This window comes from Aquarana catesbeiana, linkage group LG03, assembly GCF_042186555.1.
Source record: "Aquarana catesbeiana isolate 2022-GZ linkage group LG03, ASM4218655v1, whole genome shotgun sequence".
Classification (NCBI taxonomy): Eukaryota; Metazoa; Chordata; class Amphibia; order Anura; family Ranidae; genus Aquarana; species Aquarana catesbeiana.
The window spans coordinates 609,244,318-609,269,981 of NC_133326.1; the positions used below are offsets into that span (position 1 = coordinate 609,244,318).

At 42.3% G+C, this 25,664-nt stretch overlaps 1 protein-coding gene across 2 annotated transcripts in view; it reads right to left on the reverse strand.

Annotated features, from left to right (window-relative positions):
- LOC141133093 (zinc metalloproteinase-disintegrin-like VLAIP-B) overlaps positions 1-25,664 on the reverse strand; it is a 158,207-nt gene that overhangs the window by 124,169 nt on the left and 8,374 nt on the right. For both annotated transcript variants that reach the window (XR_012243010.1, XM_073622222.1), the window contains exons 3-7: positions 14,978-15,054; positions 12,588-12,666; positions 6,694-6,770; positions 3,142-3,322; positions 870-932 (exon numbers count right to left, since the gene is read on the reverse strand). Coding sequence is in view for 1 of the 2 variants with exons in the window: in XM_073622222.1 (XP_073478323.1) it covers positions 870-932; positions 3,142-3,322; positions 6,694-6,770; positions 12,588-12,666; positions 14,978-15,054 (477 nt within the window). In the remaining variant the exon portion in view is untranslated. The remainder of the gene's footprint in view (positions 1-869; positions 933-3,141; positions 3,323-6,693; positions 6,771-12,587; positions 12,667-14,977; positions 15,055-25,664) is intronic.

Here is a 25,664-nt window from a genome sequence, read left to right on the forward strand (position 1 = left end):
ACCAGTTCCACTGGGTTTGCACACCAAATGTGGGGTTCCTAGCACCAAGTGGCCCTGAGATACGGGGCCCCAAAATCGGTTCAGAAAATGAATTTTTTTGCTGCAGAAAAGTGCTTGACTCGAGTATAAGTCGAGGGGGGCACTTTCAGCACAAAAAAATGTGCTGAAAAACTCGACTTATACTCAAGTATATACGGTACTAGTTTTATTTAAAATACATTCCATATTTTTAAATTAAAAAAAAAACTGCATTAATTAGCATCCTTTGACATGAGTTCAGATTTAGGTAATCATATGACAGTCCTATTAACCACAGCCTTAGGGTACTCATGGTTTATCAGAGGCAAGCAAGCAGATACCAATTAAATGCGTATCTATAAGTGAAAAAAAAACCCTCTGTTTTTAATGTAAATGGTTGGACAAGGCCAATTTAATGTTTTTGCAGGCTGGTCAGTAAGTGAGCTGGGCAATCTTTTGTTTGTTTGTGATGTGCATTGCCCTTCCATGTGCACCCTGCTGCAAAGGCCAGTTATAGGTTGGGGTGGTTGCCACTTTTTTGTACAGTTGAAGGAATTGGGTGCAGGGACACACTGGATGCCTTCGCTGCCATTGTACTCATGCTGGGCAAAACATGTGTCCCTGTGTATTTAAGGAGCACTGTAGCTTATGCATATATTTGCAAATGTGTGCTAACAAAACCCTGTGTTTTTAACATAAACTGTTAGACAGGGCCAATTTGGTTGTTTTGCAGGCTGGCCAGTAAGTGTGCTGGTAAATTCTTTGCTCCTATACGTGACTTGTTACCGCTTTTTACATGTCATGCATACCACAAATATATTATATATACAGCATTACTTGTATGGTCTTACCATAGAGTGATCTGCCACAATATACAGCTCAATATATTTTCTAGCTTTCAGGAATTCTTCTACCTACCAGGATAAATAAAAAATAGGTACAAGCATATCCGTAATTGTAAACATTTTTAAATAATTTCATAAAAAAAAACAAAAAAAAAACGAGACAATAAAACGTTAAAAAAGAAGACATGCTAGCCCTTTTTGTAGTGCAATTAAGTTACCTATGTGCAGAGCAGTATGGACCAGAGTCCCTGTCCACAAGTGGTATGGATGCTGGGGCTGTTTAAGAAACTCTGGGGATGCAAGACGGAGCTCCTCCTTAAGCAGACACCATCTTGGAAACAGTAGCCATCTTAGGAGACTCTGGTAACCACCATTTTAGGCCAGCAGCCATTATGGAAAGGGTAATTATATTGTATTTATTCTACCTTATGTTTAATTGTTTTATTTGAAAATATTGATTTATTGATTATTATAAACAGTTAGAAAACTATTTCTCTCGAGGCAATAACCATCTTATAGATTTTTCTGTAGCTTCATTTTTACCTTACAATTTTTGTAATTTTTCTTTTTGTTGACATAGTAGGCATCTACTTTATTTCACGCTGTTGATCACTTACTTAACTGCATTACAGTAACGGGTAAATTTGTGAAATACAGACGTTCTGTCTAATCGTCATATATACAAGGTTATTGACGCTACATGGAAATTTTATCCTTTCTGTGTCATTTAAAAAGTACAACACTCCCATTAGTGAGTGTTTCAATTGGTTTTCAATATTTTATGTAACATTTATTTCTGTCAACCAATACATATAACTATTTTGTACATTGAATACATGTCTGGTGAATAAATCTCCTATTTTTAGTCTGTGTTCATATTGACTGATCCTGTATCCTAAAAATATGATCGTTTAAAAATTTCTCATTCATAATTATCGTGCGGAAATTTTTTTCTCATAAGCACGACTAATGCCGCGTACACACGACCGGACTTTACGGCATACTTGGTTTGGTGGACCAGAGTCCGTCGGACAATTCGATCGTGTGTGGGCTCCAGCGGATTTTTTTTCCCCAAAAGTTCGATGGACCTAGAAATGAAACATGTTTCAAATCTTTTCGACGGACTCGAGTCTGGTCAAAAAGTCAGCTCGTCTGTATGCTAGTCCGATGGACAAAAACCGACGCTAGGGCAGCTATTGGCTACTGGCTATGAACTTCCTTGTTTTAGTCCGATCATACGTCATCACGTACAAATCCGTCGGACTTTGGTTGATCGTGTGTAGGCAAGTCCGATCATTCGTAGAGTCTGTCGTAAAGTCCATTGAAAAGTCCACAGGACAAAGTCTGCCGTAAAGTCCGCTCGTGTGTACGCGGCATTAGGCATATGGAGTAGGAGGGGTTAGGGGACATAGCGGTCCTTGCTGGTAAGTAGATTGAGGACATCTGTTAAGCCCTAGTCGTTATTTTTTACTAGAGCTTGTGTTGGGAATGATCAGTCAGGGTTGGCAGGGTAAGCTGATATGCTGTACAAAACCTATTTTTGCAGAAAGATGATAAGATAAGGTGGCTATTGCGCTGGCTCTACTTCTCCAATAGGAATGCTCACAATTTGGCCATCAACTTGAGGTGGAGCTACAGCAAACAGTGACAGTAAAAAAATTGGCTTTCAATACACAATAGGACCACAGATCAAATTTGAGAACCCGATCCAAGTGCCTCATGCACTTGGTCCCCTAGGGGATTCAACTAGGGTTTTAAATGCTGTGCTGATAGTTCTTCTTTAATGTGAATATAATGCAGTAAAATTATTTTGTAATTTTACACAAAACCTTTAATAGATATCAGTTACTACTGAAAGAAATTCCAATTTGTTTCTATTGTAAAAGAGATACAGATGTTCCTTCGAGGTGTACATGGCTGTTTGGGGGCTATGTAATAATCTGTGCAGGGTCTCCAAGATGTAGTCTGGTCATTAAGAAGTTGACTGCAAGAAGTGGTCCTCTGTTGCATCAAGTATACAAGCTCTGTGTGGTAGAGGAGTCCAGAGCCTGTAAATATGTACACATAGGGGTTGATTTACTAAAACTGGAGAGTGCAAAATCTGGAAGCTGATTGGTTTCTATGCAGAGCTGCACCAGAGTTTGCACTCTCCAGTTTTAGTAAATCAACCCCATAGTGTGCAGACCCTGCAAAATGACCCACTCAATAGGATAAATACCAAGCCCTGTAACTACCATTTCAATTTTTTTCAGCTTTGCTGTAGCTGCTACAGTCTTACCTCAGAACTTCTCCTGGAAGAGGATGTCTTGATCATTGCAGACTCATTATACATGGTATGGTCCACTCCGCAAGTCTTAGGGGCATCCTGGTCCTGATAGGCATACACAGCATGTGCTCCATTCTCTGTCAAATTTAGGGGCTCAATCGAAAGCTTTTGTTCTTGTGTTATAATTATGCCACTAAATGAGCAGAAAGTTGTTAAAATTATGTTTTCACCACATACTAATTTACATAGAAATGAAAAGTAAATATTTTATTATTAAATATTAAAAAATAAATCATGAAAATGATTATCCGCAATGTGTGTAGGGACCGTGTTGTATTCTGTTGTGTTCCTAAGTAAATTTAGTCTGGTTATTGCTAGGCTGTAACAAGTCTGAACTGTTATTTACTTTTTTATGGCTCTGCAGGTCTTCCCTAAGCCTTGGGGGTTGACTGCTTCTGCCTGCTGCTGGGAAGAAGTTGCAGCAAGATGCATGGGAAGGTTAAAGTGGTATTAAACCCAAAACCAAAAATGTAATATATTGCAGCTTACCAATCATTGCATTAGTTTTCTTTTTTAGGCTTTTTTCCCTCTGTTTTCATCTGGTGATCTGACCAGTAACGCCAGTAACACACCTCTTGTATTAGAGTGCCCCCACTCTGGATGAAGGATCAATTGCTGCAAAACTAAATACTAAGTAAATATGAATGCTTATACTTTTCAGAGATCCGATATTGTTCTATGTACAATCCTTGTTTTATTGATTGCATGTAATATTCTAATTTTCTGAGATTGTGGATTTGGGGTTTTTATGAGCTGTAAGCCATAATCATCACAATTATGACAAATAACGGCTTGAACTATCTTGCTTTGCATGTAATGAGTCTATCTTATATATTATGAGTTTCACCTTTTAAGTTGCATTAGTGAAATAAATTAACTTTTGCACATTATTCTAATTTTTCGAATATCACCTGTACTAGCAAATTTAGATACACCAACAACTTGAAGCTAAACTCCAACTATTATTTTATAAGCAGTAGACAGCAGACAGTTTTGTTTATTTTGGGATAAAGGTTTTACATAAATATTTAAAATCTGATCATTATAATCACCCATTTCAGTGCTTAATGAGGATACATAGGTGTTGTGTGTATCCCCATGCCAGCAGTCTCATTGCTGTCTATTGGGATGCCCCATGCACCTGCATGGATATCACATTGGAAGAAGTGGCTGTATCTATGTAGTCATTGCATCCCAATAGACAACGGGACTGCCAGCACGAGGATGCACACAACACCTATGCATCCCTGTGCCAGTAAAACACAACCTTGTATGGGGCACCGATTAAAATGCCTCAGGGAACTCCTGCTAATAATTACTATATCAGTAACTCGTGATTCATTAATGTGATAGTGGAAAGAATGCTTCTTACACTGGCAACATTGGAAAGAACTACCTTCTTACAGATAGCTAAAAAAGATCAGTGGTGTTAGTAGCAACTTATCTAAGAGGCAGAGATTGCTCATTGCTCAAGGAACCCTTAATAACTTCTGGAGGAACCCTGCATTAGAGGGCTGACAACCAGCCAAGATCTGTTGTCATTAAAAAAAAAATAGTATGGCTTTGTTGTGAAGTTTGAAAAGTAATTTCTTCACAATGCTTACAGTTGCAGAGGGGAATAAATTCTTGTTTAAAGTGAGTGTTTTTACTTTTTGTTCAGGGTATGTTATTATTTTAATATGCATGATCTGGGCATAGGTTCAGTTTATGGTATAAGGACACTTTGATTGAAAAACATTATTTCTTAGCTTGGGGCACCTGTGACGGACAGTCCAGATGGTCCCAAACCCATCCTTTTTCCCCATCTCTTGGTCCCTATCCTTCTGGCCTTCCTTTCTTTCCTAGACTCCCCTATCCCTTCTGTAGCTCCCTGGTAGGTGAGTGACCCCCTCCCTTTAGCTTCACCTCTCTGTCTAACTTTCTTCTGTTTTATGCTCCTCTATCCTTTTCAGTTCAGCTTTGGCTGAACATTACACCACCTTTGGATTTGGTAGTTGTGAGGAACCTCTCTGGGTCCCCTGGATCCTGACGGTATCATTAATACTTAAATGTACTACTGTTGTGTTAGCTCTCATTTTTTCTTTTTACGTGCCACTTTATTTTTGCCCTTCTTATGAGCTAATACCTGTTTTAACCTCAATACTAGCCCCTGTGTGGGTGGAACTTTTGCATGTTAACCACTTGTTAAAACTGAATAAAACTGTTGAAACAGAAAAACATTATTTTGTCACGCACCATATTGGAGTCAACCATGGTGTGGATGTAGTAATGACCATTGACTGGCATTGAATACATTGCACTATTCTGTGATGTTATCATGATGCAATTAAATTGGACTTTTCCACATGTAGGAGGTAGGTATGTTGGCAACATATTATATAGACAGCATAAGGGCAGACACACAAATACAATTACAATGAATGAAACTATTTTGAGTACTGCTTACAAGAACTAGGGCACATAGAACTAAACCCACAATCAAGTGTTAAAACTTGTTACTAGAAGGCATTTTCTAGCAACTGCCATTAATCGTATAGGTCTGCTGTACCGAGACAAGTACAGTAGCTATTTATCTGGCTGTCTATGGTTTAAGGGCCCATTTACACTTTGCCATTTTTGTGTTGAGTTAACGCATGTGCATTAACATGTGTTGTGTCACATGTATGACGAGCTGTCTGACGATTTTTGGATCGTTAGTACGATGCTTTCAACAGACGATTTCGCTTTTTCAGACAAAAGCTGGATGTGACTATAAAATTTTTGTTGGATGTGAACTCAACGTCCGATTTTCATTTCATTAGTACGGTTTTCGGACCAAAAAAATCGTAAGAGCAAGGCTACGCATGCTCAGAAATGAAAAGAATGCATACAAAACTATTCAACACATTACGTCACTTCTGATGTTTTATTCTGTCATACAAAAATTTTCGTATTGTGAGTAATCTCTTTACTTTCTACACGAGACTAGCATGCCATAAAAAATGGACATTTGGACGTCCGAAAATCTATGTGTACAAGGCTTTAGTGTCTTTTCCGTACTTTAAAAAAAAAATGGCTCCACAATACACTAAGGCTTGTTACCGTAGCATAACTGTGCCTCACAAAAGTGTTTTTCTGCACTAATACTTTCTGATCCAGGAGAAGCATGTAGAAAGGTAGGTTAAAGGGGATTAAAAAATCTTGATATGAATATTTGTTGTAAAATATAGCAAAACTATGGGATCTGAATAAAAGCAATATTTATTGCATGCTACAAAATGAGGTACATGTGTTGCAGTGTAGATATCACTAGTAACATGGATACAGAGGAGTGAGCTGTATGTCTTCAAGTGTAGATCCCATTGGTAACACAGATAGAGGAGGGTGATCAGAGTGTGCTGGAGTGCAGATATGAATAGTCACAAGTGCGCTGGAGGGCAGCTCTATGGTCTTTCCTTCTAGTATCTTCTGTAGTGGATCTAGTACTGTGAGATTTGCATGAAAACTAATAAACCCATCTCTTACCTCAGTCCCTGGCATACACTGAGGCTGACCATCGAGCTACTGTCCTCCTTTGCTTGGCCCTGATAATAGCAGTGATCCTGCAAGATATACAAAGACAAATTTTAGTGGTCATACATGGCAAGACCGGGGCTGCTAACAATGTTCTTTCTAAGTTTTAGGTTGTATAATTTACAGCACAACTAGCCATCCATGGAGATGGCTGCTTCTGACAGATATGGACATTTAGCATTAGTGCCAGACACCCATATTATGATGGAACCGTAGTTCCATATACTTACATAGTTAGTCAGGTTGAAAAAAATACACAAGTCCATCTAGCTCAACCAATAAAAAAAAAAAAAAAATATTTACCTATAAATATTAGTTATATTATGTACATTTAGGAAAGAATCCAGGCCTTTCTTAAAGCAATCTACTTAGCTGGACATAACCACCTCTGGAGGGAGTCTATTCCACATTTTCACAGCTCTTACTGTTAAGAAACCTTTCCATATTTGGAGATTACATTTATTTTCCTCTAGATGTAAAGGGTGCCCCCTTGTCCTCTGTGATGACCTTAAAGTGAATAACTCAACCCAAAGTTCACTATATGGACCCCTTATGTATTTATACATGTTAATCATATCCCCCCTAATCTCTTCTCAAGAGAGAATAAATTTAGTTCCTCTAATCCTTCCTCATAGCTGAGCTCCTCCATGCCCAGTTTGGTTGCCCTTCTCTGCACTTTCTCCAGTTCCTCAATATCCTTTTTGTGAACTGGTGCCCAAAACTGAACTGCATATTCCAGATGAGGTCTTACCAATAATTTGTACAGGGGCAAAATGATACCTCTCTCTCTGGGGTCCATACTTCTCTTAATACAAGATAGGATTTCGCTCAGTTTAGAAACTGCAGCTTGGCATTGCATGCTGCTATTAAGCCCCCAGATCCTTCTCCACTATGGATCCCCCCAGTTGTACTCCCCCTAGTATGTATGATGCATGTATATTCTTAGCCCCCAAGTGCATAACGTTACATTTATCTACAACAAACCTCATTTGCCACATAGTCGCCCAATTAAACAGTGCATTGAGGTCAGCTTGTAAATTGAAGGCATCCTGTAAGGACGTTATTCCACTGCATAGCATGGTGTCATCTGCTAAGACTGAAATGGTATTTTTAATCCCAGACCCTATATAATTTATAAAGATATTAAAAAGTATGAATGAGTTTCACATTTACAGCTATCATTATTTTGCATTAAATCGCAGGGATTTGTGATGTTTGTAAATCACAAACTTTTTAACAAAAATTTTGCAGGTTTGCCACCAGAAAAAATGAACAACCAGTTCAAAGCCTTTGTCCTGGTCAACTACAGTGCATCCGGAATGTATTCACTGCGCTTCACTTTTTCCACATTTTGTTTTGTTACAGCCTTGTTCCAAAATGGAATAAATTCATTATTTTCCTCAAAATTCTACAAACAATACCCCATAATGCCAACGTGAAAGAAGTTTGTTTGAAATCTTTGCAAATGTATTAAAAATAAAAAACAAAAAAAATCACTTGTACATAAGTATTCACAGCCTTTGCCATGACACTCAAAATTGAGCTCAGGTGCATCCTGTTTCCACTGATCATCCTTGAGATGTTTCTACAATTTGATTGGAGTCCATTGGACATGATTTGGAAAGGCACACACCTGTCTATATAAGGTCCCACAGTTAACAGAGCATGTCAGAGCACAAACCAAGCCATGAAGTCCAAGGAATGGCCTGTTGACCTCTGAAACAGGATTGTGTCGAGGCACAGATCTGGGGAAGGGTGCAGAAAAAGTTCTGCAGCATTGAAGGTCCCAATGAACACAGTGGCCTCCATCATCCCTAAATGGAAGAAGTTTGAAACCACCAAGATTTTTCCTAGAGCGGACCACCTAGCCAAACTGAGTGATTGAGGGAGAAGCGCCTTAGTTAGGGAGGTGACCAAGAACCAGATGGTCACTCTGACAGAGCTCCAGCATTTCTCTATGGAGGAAGAGAACCTTCCAGAAGAACAACTATACCTGCAGCACTCCACCAATCAGGCCTATATGATAGAGTGGCCAGACGGAAGCCGTTCCTCAGTAAAAGGCACATGACCGCCCGCCTGGAGTTTGCCAAAAGACACCCGAAGGGCTCTCAGACCATGAGAAACAACATTTTCTGGTCTGATAAAACAAAGATTGAACTCTTTGGCCTGAATGGCAAGCGTCATGTCTGGAGGAAACCAGGCACCGCTCATCACCTGGCCAATACCATCCCTACAGTGAAGCATGGTGGTGGCAGCATCATGCTGTGGGGATATTTTTCAGCCACAGGAACTGGGAGACTAGTCAGGATCAAGGGAAAGATGAATGCAGCAATGTACAGAGACATCCTTAATGAAAACCTGCTCCAGAGAGCTCTAGACCTTAGACTGGGGTGAAAGTTCATCTTCCAACAGGACAACAACCCTAAGCACAAAGCCAAGATAACAAAGGAGTGGCTACGGGACAACTGTGAATGTCCTTGAGTGGTCCAGCCAGAGCCCAGACTTGAACCAGATTGAACATCTCTGGAGAGATCCGAAAATGTCTGTGCACCGACGCTCCCCATTCAACCTGATGTATCTTGAGAGGTCCTGCAATTAAGAATGGGAGAAACTGCCCAAAAATAGGTGTGCCAAGCTTGTAGCATCATACTAAAAAAGACTTGAGGCTGTAATTGGTGCCAAAGGTGCTTCAACAAGGTATTGAGTAAAGGCTGTGAATACTAATTACATGGGATTTTTTTTGTTCGTTATTTTTAATCAATTTTGCAAAGATTTCAGATCAACTTCTTTCATGTTGTCATTATGGGTTATTGTTTGTAAAATTCTGAGGAAAATAATGAATTTAATCAATTTTGGAATAATGCTGTAGCATAATAAAATGTGGAAAACGTGAAGCACTGTGAATGCTTTCCGGATGCACTGTAAGTCACAGGGGCCAATAATTTGAAGAAATGGATAACCCAGACCTCTTTGTAAAAAAAAGGGTGGATCCAAACCTGCAATACTTTTACTGTGTGCTGGAGCTGTTAGATAAAGCTGACAATTTTCATAAGACTCTATAGTAAATGGTCATCAATACCCTGCAAGGCATATTAAGTGGAGGCATGAAGGGCTCTACTGAGTTGGTTAAATGATTTTTGACTTACAAGATGGGACTACTCCAATTTCATTAGCGTGTATGCATGTTTTTACTCAAGAGTGGTTTTATATAATATGCATAAATAAAATATTGCACATACCAAAGCAATTGTGGCTTTAGTGATCACCCCTTCTATCTTTACTCAGCACTGTTCACTCAGATTTGTATGCTCATATACACTATAGTAACCACTATCTTTGCAAATAATAATACCTCCAGTAGCTTTACCAAATACCTCTCTTGTTTTTGCACACAGCATTGTGTACATTGTTGTTCAATTAACCAAATCACTGTATTACCTCCCACTTCCTCATCAATTACCAATATTTTTTGCCTAATAAAACCTCTATAAAATGTATCATAATATACTACCAAAAAACATTTTATTACACATAATTTTTCACCAAACCTTTGAATTATTGTATCTAGTTTTTTAAAAAGCCATTATGGAGGACAAGCAGAGGTGAAATAACTATGGCCCTTTCCAATTATCTGGTAGCAATTATTGTTATTATCTGACCAAAAGGAACAATTTAAAACTGTTGCTCTCCTCTTCTGATTAGGCCTCATAAAATCTGTCAGTGGTGAGCCCCCATCCCTAGAACCAATAAGGCTACATTAACATGACTGAATAGCAGTGGCAAAAGTCAGTAGAAACCATAACACAGGAGCATCCACTCCTGAAAGTACGGGGTAAAGGGGGGTAGGGTGGTCACACACAAACTGGCCACAGCTAAATGGCTAATTTGTATGCAGCCATAGCATAGAGTTGGTATTTAACCGCCTTTGAGTGTAGAAAGCTATCCACAGATACACTATATTGTCAAAAGTATTGTGATGCCTACCTTTACACGTACATGAACTTTAATGGCATCCCAGTCTTGGTCTGTAGGGTTCAATTATAATTTGGCCCACCCTTTGCAGCTAAACAGCTTCTGGGAAGGCTGTCCACAAGATTTAGGAGTATGTCTATGGGAATGTTTGACCATTTTTCCAGAAGCGCATTCGTGAGGTCAGGCACTGATGTTGGACGAGAAGGCCTGGTTCGCAGTCTCCACTCTAATTCATCTGGACTCTGCGCAGTCCAGTCAAGTTCCTCCACCCCAAGCTCACTCATCCATGTCTTTATGGACCTTGCTTTGTGCACTGGTCCAAATCATTTGGTGGAGGGGGGATTATGGTGTGGGTTTGTTCTTCAGGGGTTGGGCTTGGCCCCTTAGTTCCAGTGAAGGGAACTCTTAAGGCATCAGCATACCAAGACGCTGTGGACAATTTCATGCTCCTAACTTTGTGGGAACAGTTTTGGGGGTGGCCTCTTCCTGTTCCAACATGACTGCCCACATAATTCACTCTCTATTCTGATTTGTGGAGGGCAGGGCCGCTGATAGGGGGGGACCACCAGCCCTCCTGTAGGGGGCCCGGACAGCAGGAGGATCGGTAGAGCAGAGAACGAAGAATGACAGTGTCTCTTACCCAGCAACTCAAAGCCAGTTTCTCCTTCTCTCCCTCCTGCTGGCTTTCAGCTGCTAGGTGAGAGACACAGAGGGCCCGGATTTAGGGGGTGCTGGAGTGGGTTGTTGTGCCCATCCACATTTCAGTTCTGCCCCCATGGCTGTCCGCCGCTAAGCTCCTTCCCCCGCCTGCACTTACAGCCAGGATGAAGAGACGGCAGCCTGGAGGCTGTAGCGAGAGATGAAGAGCCAGGAGGAGGTGTGCTGTGTTCTGCTCTCCCCTCCTGTCAGAAGAGCGCTCTTCATCTCCTCCACAGGCTGCTCACCTCCTGACAGCAGGAAATGTGGATAGGGGGTGGTGTGTGAGTACAGTGCAATGCGATCTACAGTAAAAGCGATCCGTTCTCCTGTACTGTATAGACCAGTGCTCTTCTGGCAGAAGGGGAGAGCAGAACACAGCACACCTCCTCCTGGCTGTTAGTGGCTTCCCCCTGTAAGTTGGGGAGGGGGATGGGCGGCTATCTGTAATGAGGATTTGGGGAGGGGGGATATGTGCAAGAAGGAAGAGTAGGGGGGATATGTGCTAGGAGGAGGGTTTGGGGGGGGGGCGGTGTGGTTGAACCAGCAGAGGGGATATCTGTGCCAGGAGAGGCTATATCTGTGCCAGGAGAGGGGATGTTTGGAAGGGGGGGGTGGGGGATCAGTGCTGGGGGGGGGGGTTGGGTAGGGAGGAAGGAGGAAGAATTTGTGCTGGGAAGGATAATTTATAGGGTGTGGTGCTAGGAGGAGCGGTATGCTGTACGGGGCCCCGTGATTTTTAACAGCGGCCCTGGTGGAGGGCATACTACTCCAGAAAGCTAGAGGAAAGAGGATTCAACAACTTCAAGGTCAATTCTAAGTAGCACTTTATCAGCTTGTTCACTAGCATACTCAGTGCTGTCGCAAAATATTAGTCTCCTGAAATATATGAATTACATTCTGACAAAGTTCAGATAAGAAATAAACACGTTTCATCCTCATTTCATTTGTCCTGGTGAGTGACATTTCTCCTCACAGAATGCTGAGGCTGGGGCTCCCGGATAACGGAAAAGCACCAAAAGCATTTTTTTGCACATTAATTATTAATGATCCACATAACAGGGGGCATGGCAGGGGTGAATTTTTGTCTAAAAAGTTTAAGCTAAAAATGTCCCAATCTTTTTACCTCAGAAAATTGGAAGATATGAAATAAAACATCAGTTTTTCATTCTACATACCATTTCTTCTGGAATAGTGGTCACAGGAGTTCCATCGTCCAGATACTGTGTCTCTGTATAGTTACTAAAGAGCAGATCCCTGTGGGGAAACAGAATGTATCTAAGAAAATTTTCCATTATAAACCTTAATGTCTGAAAGAATTACAGCAAAAATAATGAACTACTCTTTTTCAAAAATGTTTCAAAGAATAAACAGCTGTTTCTGCTCATATAAAAGGCACGTGTGTCTTATTTAATTTAATACCCATTCACTTTTCCTCTGTTCTTTGTCCTCTTATGTTTATATTATCTAATTGTTTCTTTTTTGTTGCAGTCATGATTTGGTGGAGGTGTTTTGCTAGTCTTGTTTTATAAGAATAGCATTGCATAGTAATTTGATTTGTTATTATCAAAGTTTTTTTTCCACGTGGTGACTAGGCGGTTTTCTACATTGGAAAGACGCTAGTCACTGCTTGGGCAACTAGAACACAATTGTTTTCTATAGTCTTTGTTCATACTGACACGCAGCCCGAAAGTGCAGTGTGGTGAGATTCAATGAAATGCAGACATTGTAGCATTTTACCCCACTGCACAAGAAGGCACCACATGGAACCGCACAGTAACACAATGCACTGTGCTGCTGTACAGAGACATGAATTACGCTTCATTTTTTGCACTTCAAATAAAGTTAAATTAAAACGTATCCAGTGTGATGTGTATCGCGCTGCCCCCCCTTACTGCGACTCTATGCATCCACAAACTGACAGCCGCCTGCACACTAAAACAGAGTACTTAGCATGTGGGCAGTGTGAACAAGCCCAAAAGCTTCGTTCACATAGGTGGTGAGGCCTGTATACAGTACCATGAATGGGCCATTTTTTCCTACATGTCTAGACTCCATCTGTTGCATGTAGGCAGGCAGACAGACTTATGCCGCGTACACACAAGCGGATTTTTGTCGGAAAAACCTTCTATGGTTTTTCCGACGGAATTCCGCTCAAGCTTGCCTTGCATACACACGGTCACACAAAAGGTCTCTGAACTTTCTACCGTCAAGAACGCGGTGATGTACAACACTACGATGAGCCGAGAAAATGAAGTTCAATGCTTCCGAGCATGCGTCGAATTGTTTCTGAGCATGCGTAGGAATTTTGCGCATCAGAATTTGTACAGACGATCGCATTTTCGGATAGGAACTTTTTCCGACCGAAAAATTGAGAACCTGCTCTCAATCTTTTGCTGGCAGGAATTCCGCCAGTCCTATGGAGCATATACACGGTCGCATTTTCCGACCAAAAGCTCTCATTGGTCTTTTGCTGGCCGAATTTCCGATCGTGTGTACGCGACAAGAGTGTGCGTTCAGGCCACTCACCCACACCTGCATGCCTCTCACATTAGGACAAGTGGCTGTGTAGCCACTGTGTCCTAATAGACTTCAATGGGCTGCCTGCATGCAGCACCTGGAATCTAGACATGTTCTGTTCATGTGAACAAGGCCTTAATGTATGATGTTTTACCACAAGTAGTTGTCTCTGTAAGAGGCTGCCCAGCTAAGGCTGATGTCAGACAGGCAACACTGCCACTAAGTGGCATTGCTAAGGATCGCTAAGTGGCCGCTTGTTTGTTCCTATAGAATTACTGCCTCTGTAGCAGAGCCTTGTAATGTCCATTGCAGCCAGTAAGGTCACAACTTTCATTTCCACCCTGTAACATAAAAAAGACAGCTGGAACTGGAACGTCCCCTCTAGTCTGACTTTACCGATAGATTACTTATTCCAGTTCAGTGACTCAAATCTTACTGAACCCAGTTGGTCACACAACTAGCATCTACAGCATGGGATTAGCAATGACAATCCCTAATGGTTTTCGAAAGATTGCTGTTAGACTGTTTACTTATCTGAGCTTACTTCTGTGGACTACAGAATATATCCCTCCATATTATGGAGATGGGGAGAAGGTTAGATGTTTTACTAATACTAATACTTTTTCTGTCCTAGTGAACATGCTGCTCCTCAGTAGATACAGTATCATGATTGAGTGTTGTTAGCCTAGAATAGGTAGCTTGTTCCTGGCAGGATCACCAGATGAAAATACAGGAGAAAAATGAAAAAAAAAAAGAAAACCAAAGCAGTCACCATATCTATAGACTGGTAAGATGAATTAGATACAAATTTTGTTCTTGGTTTTAGATTAACTTTAGGTATCCTGTGTGAACTGATGTTGAGCAAAATGTTCAGCCGTTATTGTTTTATTAGGCTGATGGATTTTCTTTTAAAGTTGTAACACTATGTGTTTTATTAAAGTGATAATTATATATGATAATATAGTGATAATAATATATTGATACCATTCCCTTACAGATAAGTAATAATGTCATGGTGACAGAGATATAGTACACAAGGGACACTCACTCAGTCCTTTCCAGCTGAAGAACTATTGGTTTTCCATTTACTTCTAATTCATAGTGCACTTGGTCCGGATACTTGCTCTGTAAATTGGAAGATTTGCATGGTAGAAGGTTAGTTCCTCAACTGGGAAATGCATCAAAAAAACTGATAAATAGATATTATTAATTAGATGGTATAGGTCAATCAGTGTCCTCTATTGGATGTTCCCGCAAGTGTCCAACTATTTTTGAAGATTACAGAGGAAGATGGAACCCTTCTTTTTTCCTGGGAATGCCCCATGTTAAAGGAATTCTAAGACTCTGGACAACATATGATAAAGACCCTTAGAGATAAGCATCTGGAAAGAACTCTGGCAGCCTACCTGCTGCATGACACTCATTGCTTAAAGAGGAGCTTCAGTCTTCCCCCAAAAAATTAAAAGTCAGCAGCTTCAAATACTGTGGTTGCTGACTTTTAACATAAGGACACTTATCCAGGGATCCAGCGCTGTCCTCATCCAAGTTGATTCTTCAATAGGCTTTGAGTAAAGGCCCTGGCATCTTAACTTTGTGGCTTCACAGTCGGCTTCCGCTCAACTTCTGCTCAGGATTGCTCCATTTAGGGCAAAAGTGGAAGCAGGTACCTGTCAAAACCAGGTACCCGCTCCCCCCCAAAAAATACTAAGTTCCAAATGTGGAACAGGGGTGCAGGAGGCCAACAGGCAGAAGCTCCTTGGTTCCTGTACAGGGCTTCCTCACTGGAGCCTCTATCTTGAACCCAAACATTTCTCAAAATATATAGAGATGGTTCCTTGGACAAAGATAGGGGATAGGGGTGACTAGACAATCCCCTTCCCCCTTGTCCTCCTTCCTCTCTAGCCTCAGTTTCCATATAATCACACTGGCTTACTTCCCCATGTCCTTCTCTCTCACTCCCTTCTCCAACTTTGTCTTCCTATTACAGTTTTATGCCCTGTACACACGATCACACATTCCGACAACAAAATCCATCGGATTTTTTACGACGGATGTTGGCTCAAACTTCTCTTGCATACACATGGTTGCACAAAGTTGTTGGAATTTCCAATCGTCAAGAACCCGGTGACGTACAATACATACAATGGGACTATAAAAGGGCAGTTCAATACCAAGCGCGCCACACTTTGGGCTTCTTTTGCTAATCTCGTGTTAGTAAAAGTTTGGTGAGAGACGACGATTCACGCTTTTCAAACTCGTGGTTTTCAGATCGTTTTTCTGGTGTTCAGTTTGTGCTTGTGGGTTTGTATCTGCTTTTCAGTGCGTGCAGTGAGTTCGTATTTGATTATCAGTGCGTTCTTGTTCGCTCATTGCTGATTTTCAGGTCGCTCTTCACAGGCCTTGCTGTTCTTCAGTGCGTTCTGTTACTTCGTTCTGACCAGCCGACCGCTTTGAAGCCATGTTGCATGTACGTACTCGTCGTAGAGTTCATGCTGTGCAGGAGCTTGGTGTTGGGCTTTTAGCTTTGACCCAGTCCATGAACAGGGCAAGGAGGAGTTCATGGACGAAGAATTGGTTGCTCCAGCGTAACCAATTCTCTCACATGCCTTTGCTCCGTGAGATCCGTGAGAATAATTCTGATGATTTCAGGAACTTTCTCAGGATGACGGACCCTGTTTTTCACGTTTGTTGGCTTTGCTGACCCCTTATATCAGCAGGCAGGATACCTGCATGCGGCAAGCCATCACTCCGGAGCAGAGGCTAGTCGCCACGTAGCGGTACTTGGCGACCGGGAGAAGCCTGCAGGACCTTAAGTTCTCAACAGGCATCTCCCCCCTGGCTCTGGGGATCATTATCCCAGAGACATGTTCTGCCATCATTCAGGTCCTGCAGAAGGACTATATTAAGGTAAGATTTCTCCTTTAACATCACATTCTATGTATTTAATCTTTGCTAATATATTGTATTTCTTTCATTATTCCCTAATTACCATGATTGTAATGTGCTGTGAATGTCCCCTCTATCCTCATGCATGCTGGAAGATTTTATATTTCCTTTTTTGTCCTTCATGCATATTTGCCTTCACTAACCTCCCCAGCATGCTATCCTGGGCCCATACAAACCTAGCCTAGTCACTTAACAATGTATTTTGTCAGCTCCATTGTAGTGCTTTACCCTAAACACCCCCTAAAATGTGTAACAATGTTATTTGTGTCCTTAAATTCATGCAGAGTGCCATAGGCTTTTTTTTTTGGGTTCCCAAAATCATTTGGAACCCTCCCTCCCCCCAACCGCTAAGTCAGCTGATACCAATCTTCTATCTTGCCAAACCCATACACACTATACCTACCTCTTTTGTGGTCATATTTATTGATGAATTCCCCAAACCATGTAGTGCAAGGGCCTGCCTGAATACTTTCAAATGGTACTGTTTACATTTTTTACTCATATTATTATCTTGATAGGTAATAGCAGAATGTAAAAATGTGCTTCCATTTGTACAGTGTGTATTTATATTTTTGTATTATGACACTTCTTACCTGTCCAGTGGGCTGCCAATTTTGTTTCCTTGTTTGACTCCACAGTTCCCTTCCACGCCACAGGAATGGCAGACTGTGGCCTCCCAGTTTGCCCAACGGTGGAACTTTCCCAACTGCGGAGGGGCAATTGATGGGAAACACGTCCACATCGTCCCACCCCCCAACTCGGGGTCATACTATTACAACTACAAGGGGTTCAATAGTATTGTGATGTTGGCGGTGGTGTTGGCTACTTACGAGTTCCTGTATGTGGAAGTGGGGAAGAATGGCCAGATGTTGGATGGTGGAGTCATCGCCCAGACCGAGTTCTACAGGCATCTCCAGAATGGCAGCTTGGGCTTGCCACCTCCAGAAGACAATGCGGAAGGAGTTGCGGATGAAGCGTTTGCGCTGGGGGACCATCTTATGCGGCCATTCCCTATGAGGGCCCTCACCCCGGACCAGAGGGTTTTTAATCACCGGCTGGCCAGAGCCAGAAGAGTGGTGGAGAACACGTTTAGAATAATGGCCAGCCGGTTCCGCCTATTTCTTACACCGATACACATGGCGGAAGATAACCTGAATCACATCATCCTGTCTTGCTGTGTTCTCCACAACTTTTTAAGGAGAAATTATGTGAACTATGCTGCCTCAGTTGGGCCTGAGACCGGAATTCATAATGAACCAACCCTGACGACGCTGGAAACTGGCCGTCCTGGCTTGCCCCCCAGAGTGCCCCAGAGTGCCCGCGAGGTCCGTTTAAGATGCCTGGAATACTTTGCGGGTAGGGGGGCCATTGATATGCCAGACAATGTCTGAGACGTTTTTTAAATAAAGATATATTTGAAACTGAACAAATATTTGCTTTGATTTACTGCTTGTCTTTCTTTTAGCTGTCTCCTCGCTTTTTTCTTCAACAGTGCAAACAAAATTTCTTTGAGACATGAGGTGACAATCTCTTCTTCAGCTAACTATTATTAGTATGTTGTGGGTCTGCTACACACAACTTGTTTTTGTTGCTAATGTATGTAATGCATTGACTGACAAAAATATTCATCATTTTCAGCACCATGACCGAAATTTGGGGAGTCCTGAAAATGGCGTGATTGTGTAAAATTATAAAGCACTGCGGGTGTTATTTACTAAAGGCAAATCTACTTTGCACTACAAGTGCACTTGAGACTGCACTGAAACTGCACTTGCAGTGCAAAGTGGATTTGCCTTTAGTAAATAACCCCCATTGTCACTGAAAACATCAACTTGACTCCAAAAACTGCTTTTGAGCATTGAAAGAAGAAGCCACACATTGTTAATTATGAAACTTTTTACTCAAAGCACAATCACATGTGCGTTTATAAAAGGGTTTTTGAACAAACCAACGTGTTTGTTGTATAATAACTTTTCTAGGTCACATTCATTTTAAATGTCCTTTTATAGGTAAAACAGACATGTTTAAAACCATAAAAAAATACACAACTCTGGAACTTACAAAGTTCAACTTTTATAAAGTGAAGGCAATATCAGACATGAGTATGTCAAAACTGGGTTGATATTGCCTTCATCAGATGGGGTGATGTCACCCACAAACTGCGTACATTGATCTTTTCGTGATGGCAGATAGCACATGTTGACACACTGTGTGCATCTTCAAAATTTGGCTTTTAAAATATGAAAAAAATTAGTCATAAAAACAAGAAAAGAAGTTAGGGATTTCTGGGTGTTTTAGATTCTCCCTAAAATATCAATGATGTTCTTCATTTTTTTTTGAACATCATTGATGTTATCCTTTAGCTGTTCTAAATCCCTATTGCACGCCATTATCTCCCCGATGAGGATCTGGGCACTTTCACTGGTAAAATGACATTCTTCTTCCACAACATCCCCATCACCTAAAAATAAATAAATAAAAAAAAATCAGGTATTATAAATATGCAGGCATCCATCTATTACCTGAAGCTGTGGTCGCAGACACTCATCTGTTGTGGTGACAATTTCGCCATTTTCAACAATGTCTCCCTCCTCCTCCTCTTCTTGAGTTTGGGGGATTTCCCCTTCTTCCGGAGTTGTGGAGTGCCTGGTCTCTGATGTCCTGAGTCTTTTCTCCCCTATGTGGAAAAAAAATGTATATTTAGCACACAGATATTTGATGGCAGAAATAGGAATATGAAACATTGCTTGGAAGTGGGGTACAATTGTCTGTTTTGGCAGAGTTCCAAGCTGAAAACATTATTTTTTTCCCTTTCTAAAGCTGGAATACTTACCTGTTTTGTGCAAGTTTCATAGATGGAGACACCCCTATAGTATTCACTGGAGCACCTGTGTGGCACCCCCTAATAAAAAGTTTGTTCTTGCGTCCCACACTAGTGCTCCTGCGTCCAGATGTGTAAACAGCTGCTGAGTGTCCTCTTCTTACACAGAATCTAGTTTGCATTTTATTCTAGTTACAAACCCATTTAGACAACAAACTTTTTTTAATAGAAGTAGGCCAGAAAAAATGTATTGAACTGCATCTGCCCAAAACATCGTATTTTAGTGACTGAACAAACAATGTTTCGTATGAACGATTAATGTGCCCATGAACATGAAAGTTGCCATTTTAAACTGTACAACAGTAAAGAAAAGCACATGGAGCAGCACGAATGTAACAAAAATAAAGAATAGGAACACAGGACAACTACTTACTTTTTTGCAGCACTCTCCTGATCCTTCTATACTGATCGTGCTCCCTCAATTTCAGGTCCGACCACCGTTTCCTCAGTTGATCCTTGGATCGTTGTACCCCAAAATTCCTGTGCAGACTCTTCACAACTATAGCCATGATCTTGGCCTTTCTCATATTTGGGTTTGGGTAAGGTCCATACTTCCCATCATAGTCGGCCCTTTTCAAGATGTCCACAATCTCCACCATCTCTACAAAGGCCATATTTTATGCCTTAAATCTCCTGCAGAATCGGGACGTTTCTGGCTCCGGGCTTTCCTCCTCCTCGTTGCTGCTATTATCATGCACCTGCTCTGCTCTCCCCCACTGCTCCGAAAGAGAAGGGGCGGGGAATAAACTAGAAAGAACATCAGGGGTGGGCGAAGTTTCATGCGCAGTGTATATAAAGCGTAACACGCGTGCGTTGTACATACGATCTGTGAGCGGAGGAAGGAGTAGTGGAAGCACCGATCGTGATAACGAAGGTACAATTTTAACTTGGGCCTATACTGCTTATAGATTGAGGCCTATATTGGGACAAGATTAGGAGAGTTTAGCCTGATATTAGGGTTTGTCTTGTGTTGTGTCTTGCAGATAAAATGGATTCAAAGACCATAGCTTTCTCCCAATATTCCTAGATAAATACAGGGATTTGCCCTGTCTGTGGCAGGTGAAACACCTGCATTATAATCATAAACAAAAGAGGCAGGCAGCGCTGGAGAAACTGCTGGAATTGGTGAAGACGCAGGTCCCCATGGCATCCATCCCCTATTTAAAAGCCAAAATTGGTGGCCTGAGGAGCACTTATCTTAGGGAGCGCAAGAAGGTCCAGGATTCCCAGAGATCCGGAGCTGCAGCAGATGACGTTTATGTCCCCAGGCTGTGATACTATGACAGACTGCATTTTCTGTCAGACCAGACTGAAGTCAGGGAATCCCTCTCAACCCTTCCTTCCACTCTTCCTTCCACCCTATCTTCCACCCCAGCTGAGGCTTCCGATGTCCAACCTGGGACTTCCAGCCAGGAAGAAGTGGAGGAGCCCAGCTTGAGCCAGGTATAGCATTGTTCTACAGATTTCTTGTCAAAAATAAATGATGTTTACTAGATGTTATTATTGCTCACTAATTGCTGATTTAATAAAGGCATTTACATATCAATAGACAGTAGTGGCCAAAAATGATTGGGACAAGAATGAAAAATGCGGGGCTCAGAATGATAGTCTTTTCTATTTATTAACATTCAATTTGCAACAGTCATGAGCTGAAAATTGTGTGTGATTGATGAACCAAAAACTAAAACTATGTCTCTTTTTCATACACAGGAAGACCTCAGCTAGGAGGAGGTTGTGGATTGTGGCAGCCAGGAGAAGGCAGGGGTTAGTGGCAGCCAGGAGGTGGCCGGGGTTAATGGCAGCCAGGAGGTGGCCGTGCCTAGTAGGAGCCTCACAGAATCGCAGGTGCCTCCCCTCTGCCTTCCAACCAAAAGACCCAGGAAGGGGAGTAATGTGGAGGAGTCAGCGCTCAGGCTGATTGGGGAGGCTTCTGCGGCCCTCAGAACCACCCCCACTCGTGAACAGGCCTTTGCCTCCATGGCTGCCACCAAACTGCAGGACATGGAGGAGGGCCAACGCCTCATGTGTGAGGAAATCATTTATAAAACATTAAATAAGGGGTTTAGGGGCGAAATCACAACCAAAACCCCCCTGTGTGAGTTGCATCCTCCTCCTGCCATACCTCCAACACCACAGACACAGCCTGGATGTAAGCCTGGAAGGAAGAGTGGAAGGAAGACAAGAAAGTGATGGCCTGGGTTCAGTCTGGTCTGACAAAAGATGCAGGCTCTTGTATGACCACAGCCTGGGGACATACATGTCATCTGCTGCTGTTCATGATCTTTTGGACTTCTGGACTAGATTGTACTCCCTTAAATATATGGACTCCTCAGGCCACCAATTTTGACTTAAAATAGTTGATGTGTGCCTTGGGGGCCAAAGGCTTCACCAATTTCAGCAGTTTCTCCAGTGTTGCCTTCCTCTTTATTTGGTTATGACTCCTAATAAAGGTTTTTTGTGGAACTAATACTTGCCTATGTGTGTTTTCCTTCAAAAAGAACAGTTTGTTTGTGAGTCCAAAATACAATGTGAAATTAACAAGGGATACCAACACCAACCAACCTCCTTGAGATTCAAAAATACAAGATAATAATGGTGTTGTGGTAACTTGACACACAAAACCCACCAAAAAATTATGGAGATCACCAAAAAAATAAAAAAACAGGAAATCTGGATTAAAAAAACAAACAACAAATAATAAAAAATATAAAAACATAAAACCCAAACATTTTTTCGGTAGATCTGACGAATAAAAATATTATATTCATGAAATCACGAGAAATACCGTATTTATCAGCGTTTAACACGCACTTTTTTCCCCTTAAAATCAGGGGAAAATCGTGGGTGCGTGTTATACGCCGATCCCCGCTATTTTTGCGATCTATCGGAGCGATCGCCGCCGACATTCACATAGCGTGTATTTTTAAATATGGCGCCGCGGAGTTCGGAGGGACTCGGCGGCGCTCGTTCAGCTGAACAAGTGCTGCCGAGAACACAGTGACTGGGCGGAGCCGAGATACACATAGCCGAGGGCTCTCGGCTCTTCTCGGCGTCGTTCACAGTCCCGCCCAGTCCCGCCATTGGACCCCTGTTATGTCCATCATAGGGACTGGGCGTGACTGTGAACGGCGCAGAGAAGAGCCGAGAACCCTCGGCTATGTGTATCTCGGCTCCGCCCAGTCACTGTGTTCTCGGCGGCGCTCGTTCAGCTGAACGAGCGCCGCCGAGTCCCTCCGAACTCCGTGGCGCCATATTTAAAAATACACACTAAACTTGCGTATGTCGGCGGCACTGGGGACAAGGCTGCACTGACCACTGGGGACAAGGCTGCACTGACCACTGGGGACAAGGCTGCACTGACCACTGGGGACAAGGCTGCACTGACCACTGGGGACAAGGCTGCACTGGGGCAAAGCTGCACTGGGGCAAGGCTGCACTCACAATTCTGCACTGGGGCAAAGCTGCACTGACAAGGCTGCACTGGGGCAAAGCTGCACTGACAAGGCTGCACTGGGGCAAAGCTGCACTAACAAGGCTGCACTGGGGCAAAGCTGCACTGACAAGGCTGCACTGGACACTGGGGCAAGGCTACACTAACAAGGCTGCAGATGAACACTGATGAGGCTGCATTGATGGGCATTTAAATGTAAGTTTTTTTTCGTTAAACTTCCCTCCTAAAAGTTTTTTTCCTTAAAATTCCCTCCTAAACTTGGGGTGCGTGTTATACGTCGGCGCCTGTTATACACCGATAAATACGGTAATAAAGAAATCAGTTTGTGAGAACTCTGTGTGAATATGAGCAGCAAAACAACTTCATTCTTCTAGCTTTAAAAGAAGAAGAGAGCGAAAAGTTGGTGGGGGGAAGGGGTTTGACCGAGATGGACGTGCGTTGAGCTCGCTCCTCCTGCCCAGACCAACAGCTGTTCTAAATTCCAGTCATTGTATGGATCGCTCCCAGCCCATTATACAACAGGCGGCGTGATGCGGAGTGCTACAAAGCGATCTGACTAAACTGGCCTGAATATCCCTGTCCTACCTCGGCAGAATACGCATAGAGGACCTCGGCAATGAGCAAGCGATAGCCGACAGATATCTCCAGAGCATCCTTCGAAAGCCAGTGTAAAGACGGGAGAGACAGAAACAGAGACCTCCTACACAGCCTACTATTCACGTCCAATCATGCCAAGTGTGGGTGAGCCAAGGCGTTTACCGCCGAATGCTATCGAAAGTATACGAGCCGCTCTGAGCAGCCTGCATCCTGCCGTAAAGACACGAGCAAAGCTGAGCAGGTCCTTGCCTGTCGGGAGACTGAAGGGCTGAAAGAAACAGAGGGAGCCTCATTGATTTTTTGAGTGGATGGCTGAGGACAACAGTAAGGAGTTGTGTCCCAGGATATGGTGCTAAGACCAGGACCAGGCGAGTATCTTTGCCTACCTAATCAAATGTGGCTTAAAAGCTGAACTGGTGAATGACAAGACAGTGTGTGGCTATAATAAGTATAGCTTTCCACGTTTATGGAATACTGATAGCCTGGAGGGATACAGGGTTAATCTATGAGGTGGTGCCTATAGAAAATTGGCAAACTCCTGTTAAAGTCAGCACAGAGAGACGGATGCAAATAAATACTGTGTTTTTGGCGCACTGTGGACTTAGTTACAGGACTAACACAAAAGTAATGCCTATATGAAATTACTAGATAAACAACACTTAATAGTTCAGCTGTGCAAAATCTAGACCTAAACTTACAGAAGTGAATCGCGTTTTTTCTACCCTATATCTCTTCAAAAAAATTTGTGGGCAAGATGCCCCCTAAAAGCACACAGACTCAGAAAGCAAAAAGGGGATCTAATGGAGGGAGTGCTAAGAATCCCTCTAAGCCCCCATCTGCTCAAAATCCAGATATCAAAGGTTTTTTTCAACAGCCACAGCCTCAGGGTCAACCTGAGGACCCTATTGTCTCTGAACTTTACTTTGTCTCCCCAGCAAGAGATACAGAGTCTAGATCCAATGGTAGCCCGTTGAGTCAAATACAACAACCTACAAGTGCTCAGGGGACACCAGAAAGAAACCCCACTTGGGATATGCAAGCATACATAAAGTCGCTTCCGACAAGGGAGGATATGGATAATTATGTGTTTAGGCTGGAAACTTTTTATAAAACAGAAATACAGACATTGAAGTCCTCTATAGCTGATACACAAAATAAGATGGTTGTCGTGGATTCTAGATTGGATGATATGAACCAAAGATTAATATCAATGGAAGAAAAAAATCACAAATTCAGCTGACGCCTAAATTATCTAATGGACGCTTCTGATGATCTGGAAAATAGAAGTAGGCGTAATAATATTAGAATCAGAGGCCTGCCAGAGTCAGTGGGAATGGAGGATTTGAAAGCAACACTCCTGGGTATATTCAACGATCTATTAAAATGGCCCAGGACGGCAGATTTAGAGATCGATAGGGCACACAGGACACAAGGCCCTAGAAACATGGACACAAAAGCCCCAAGAGACGTGATTTGCAGAATACACTTCTATTATATTAAAGAAAGCATAATGGCAGCTGCCTGATCACAAAGGATCATTGAATATGAGGATACTCAGCTTATCCTCTTGCAAGACTTGTCTAGATATACACTGTTCAAGAGGAAAGCAGTAAAACCACTACCGGAAGCACGTAGGGAGAAGGGGATCCTATACAGATGGGGATTTCCCTTCCAGATCATCGTTCATCAAAAGGGACACAAAATAATCTTTCGGGACTTGGGAGACCTTCCTAACTTTTTAAAAGCCCTCCAACTTCCCTCAATTGAACTGCCAACCTGGCCTCAAATGTATAATGGCAACCTAGGAGGACAGAATGGAGGGAGATAGAGTTGTTGTTTAATGGGATGGGGGAATGGCGT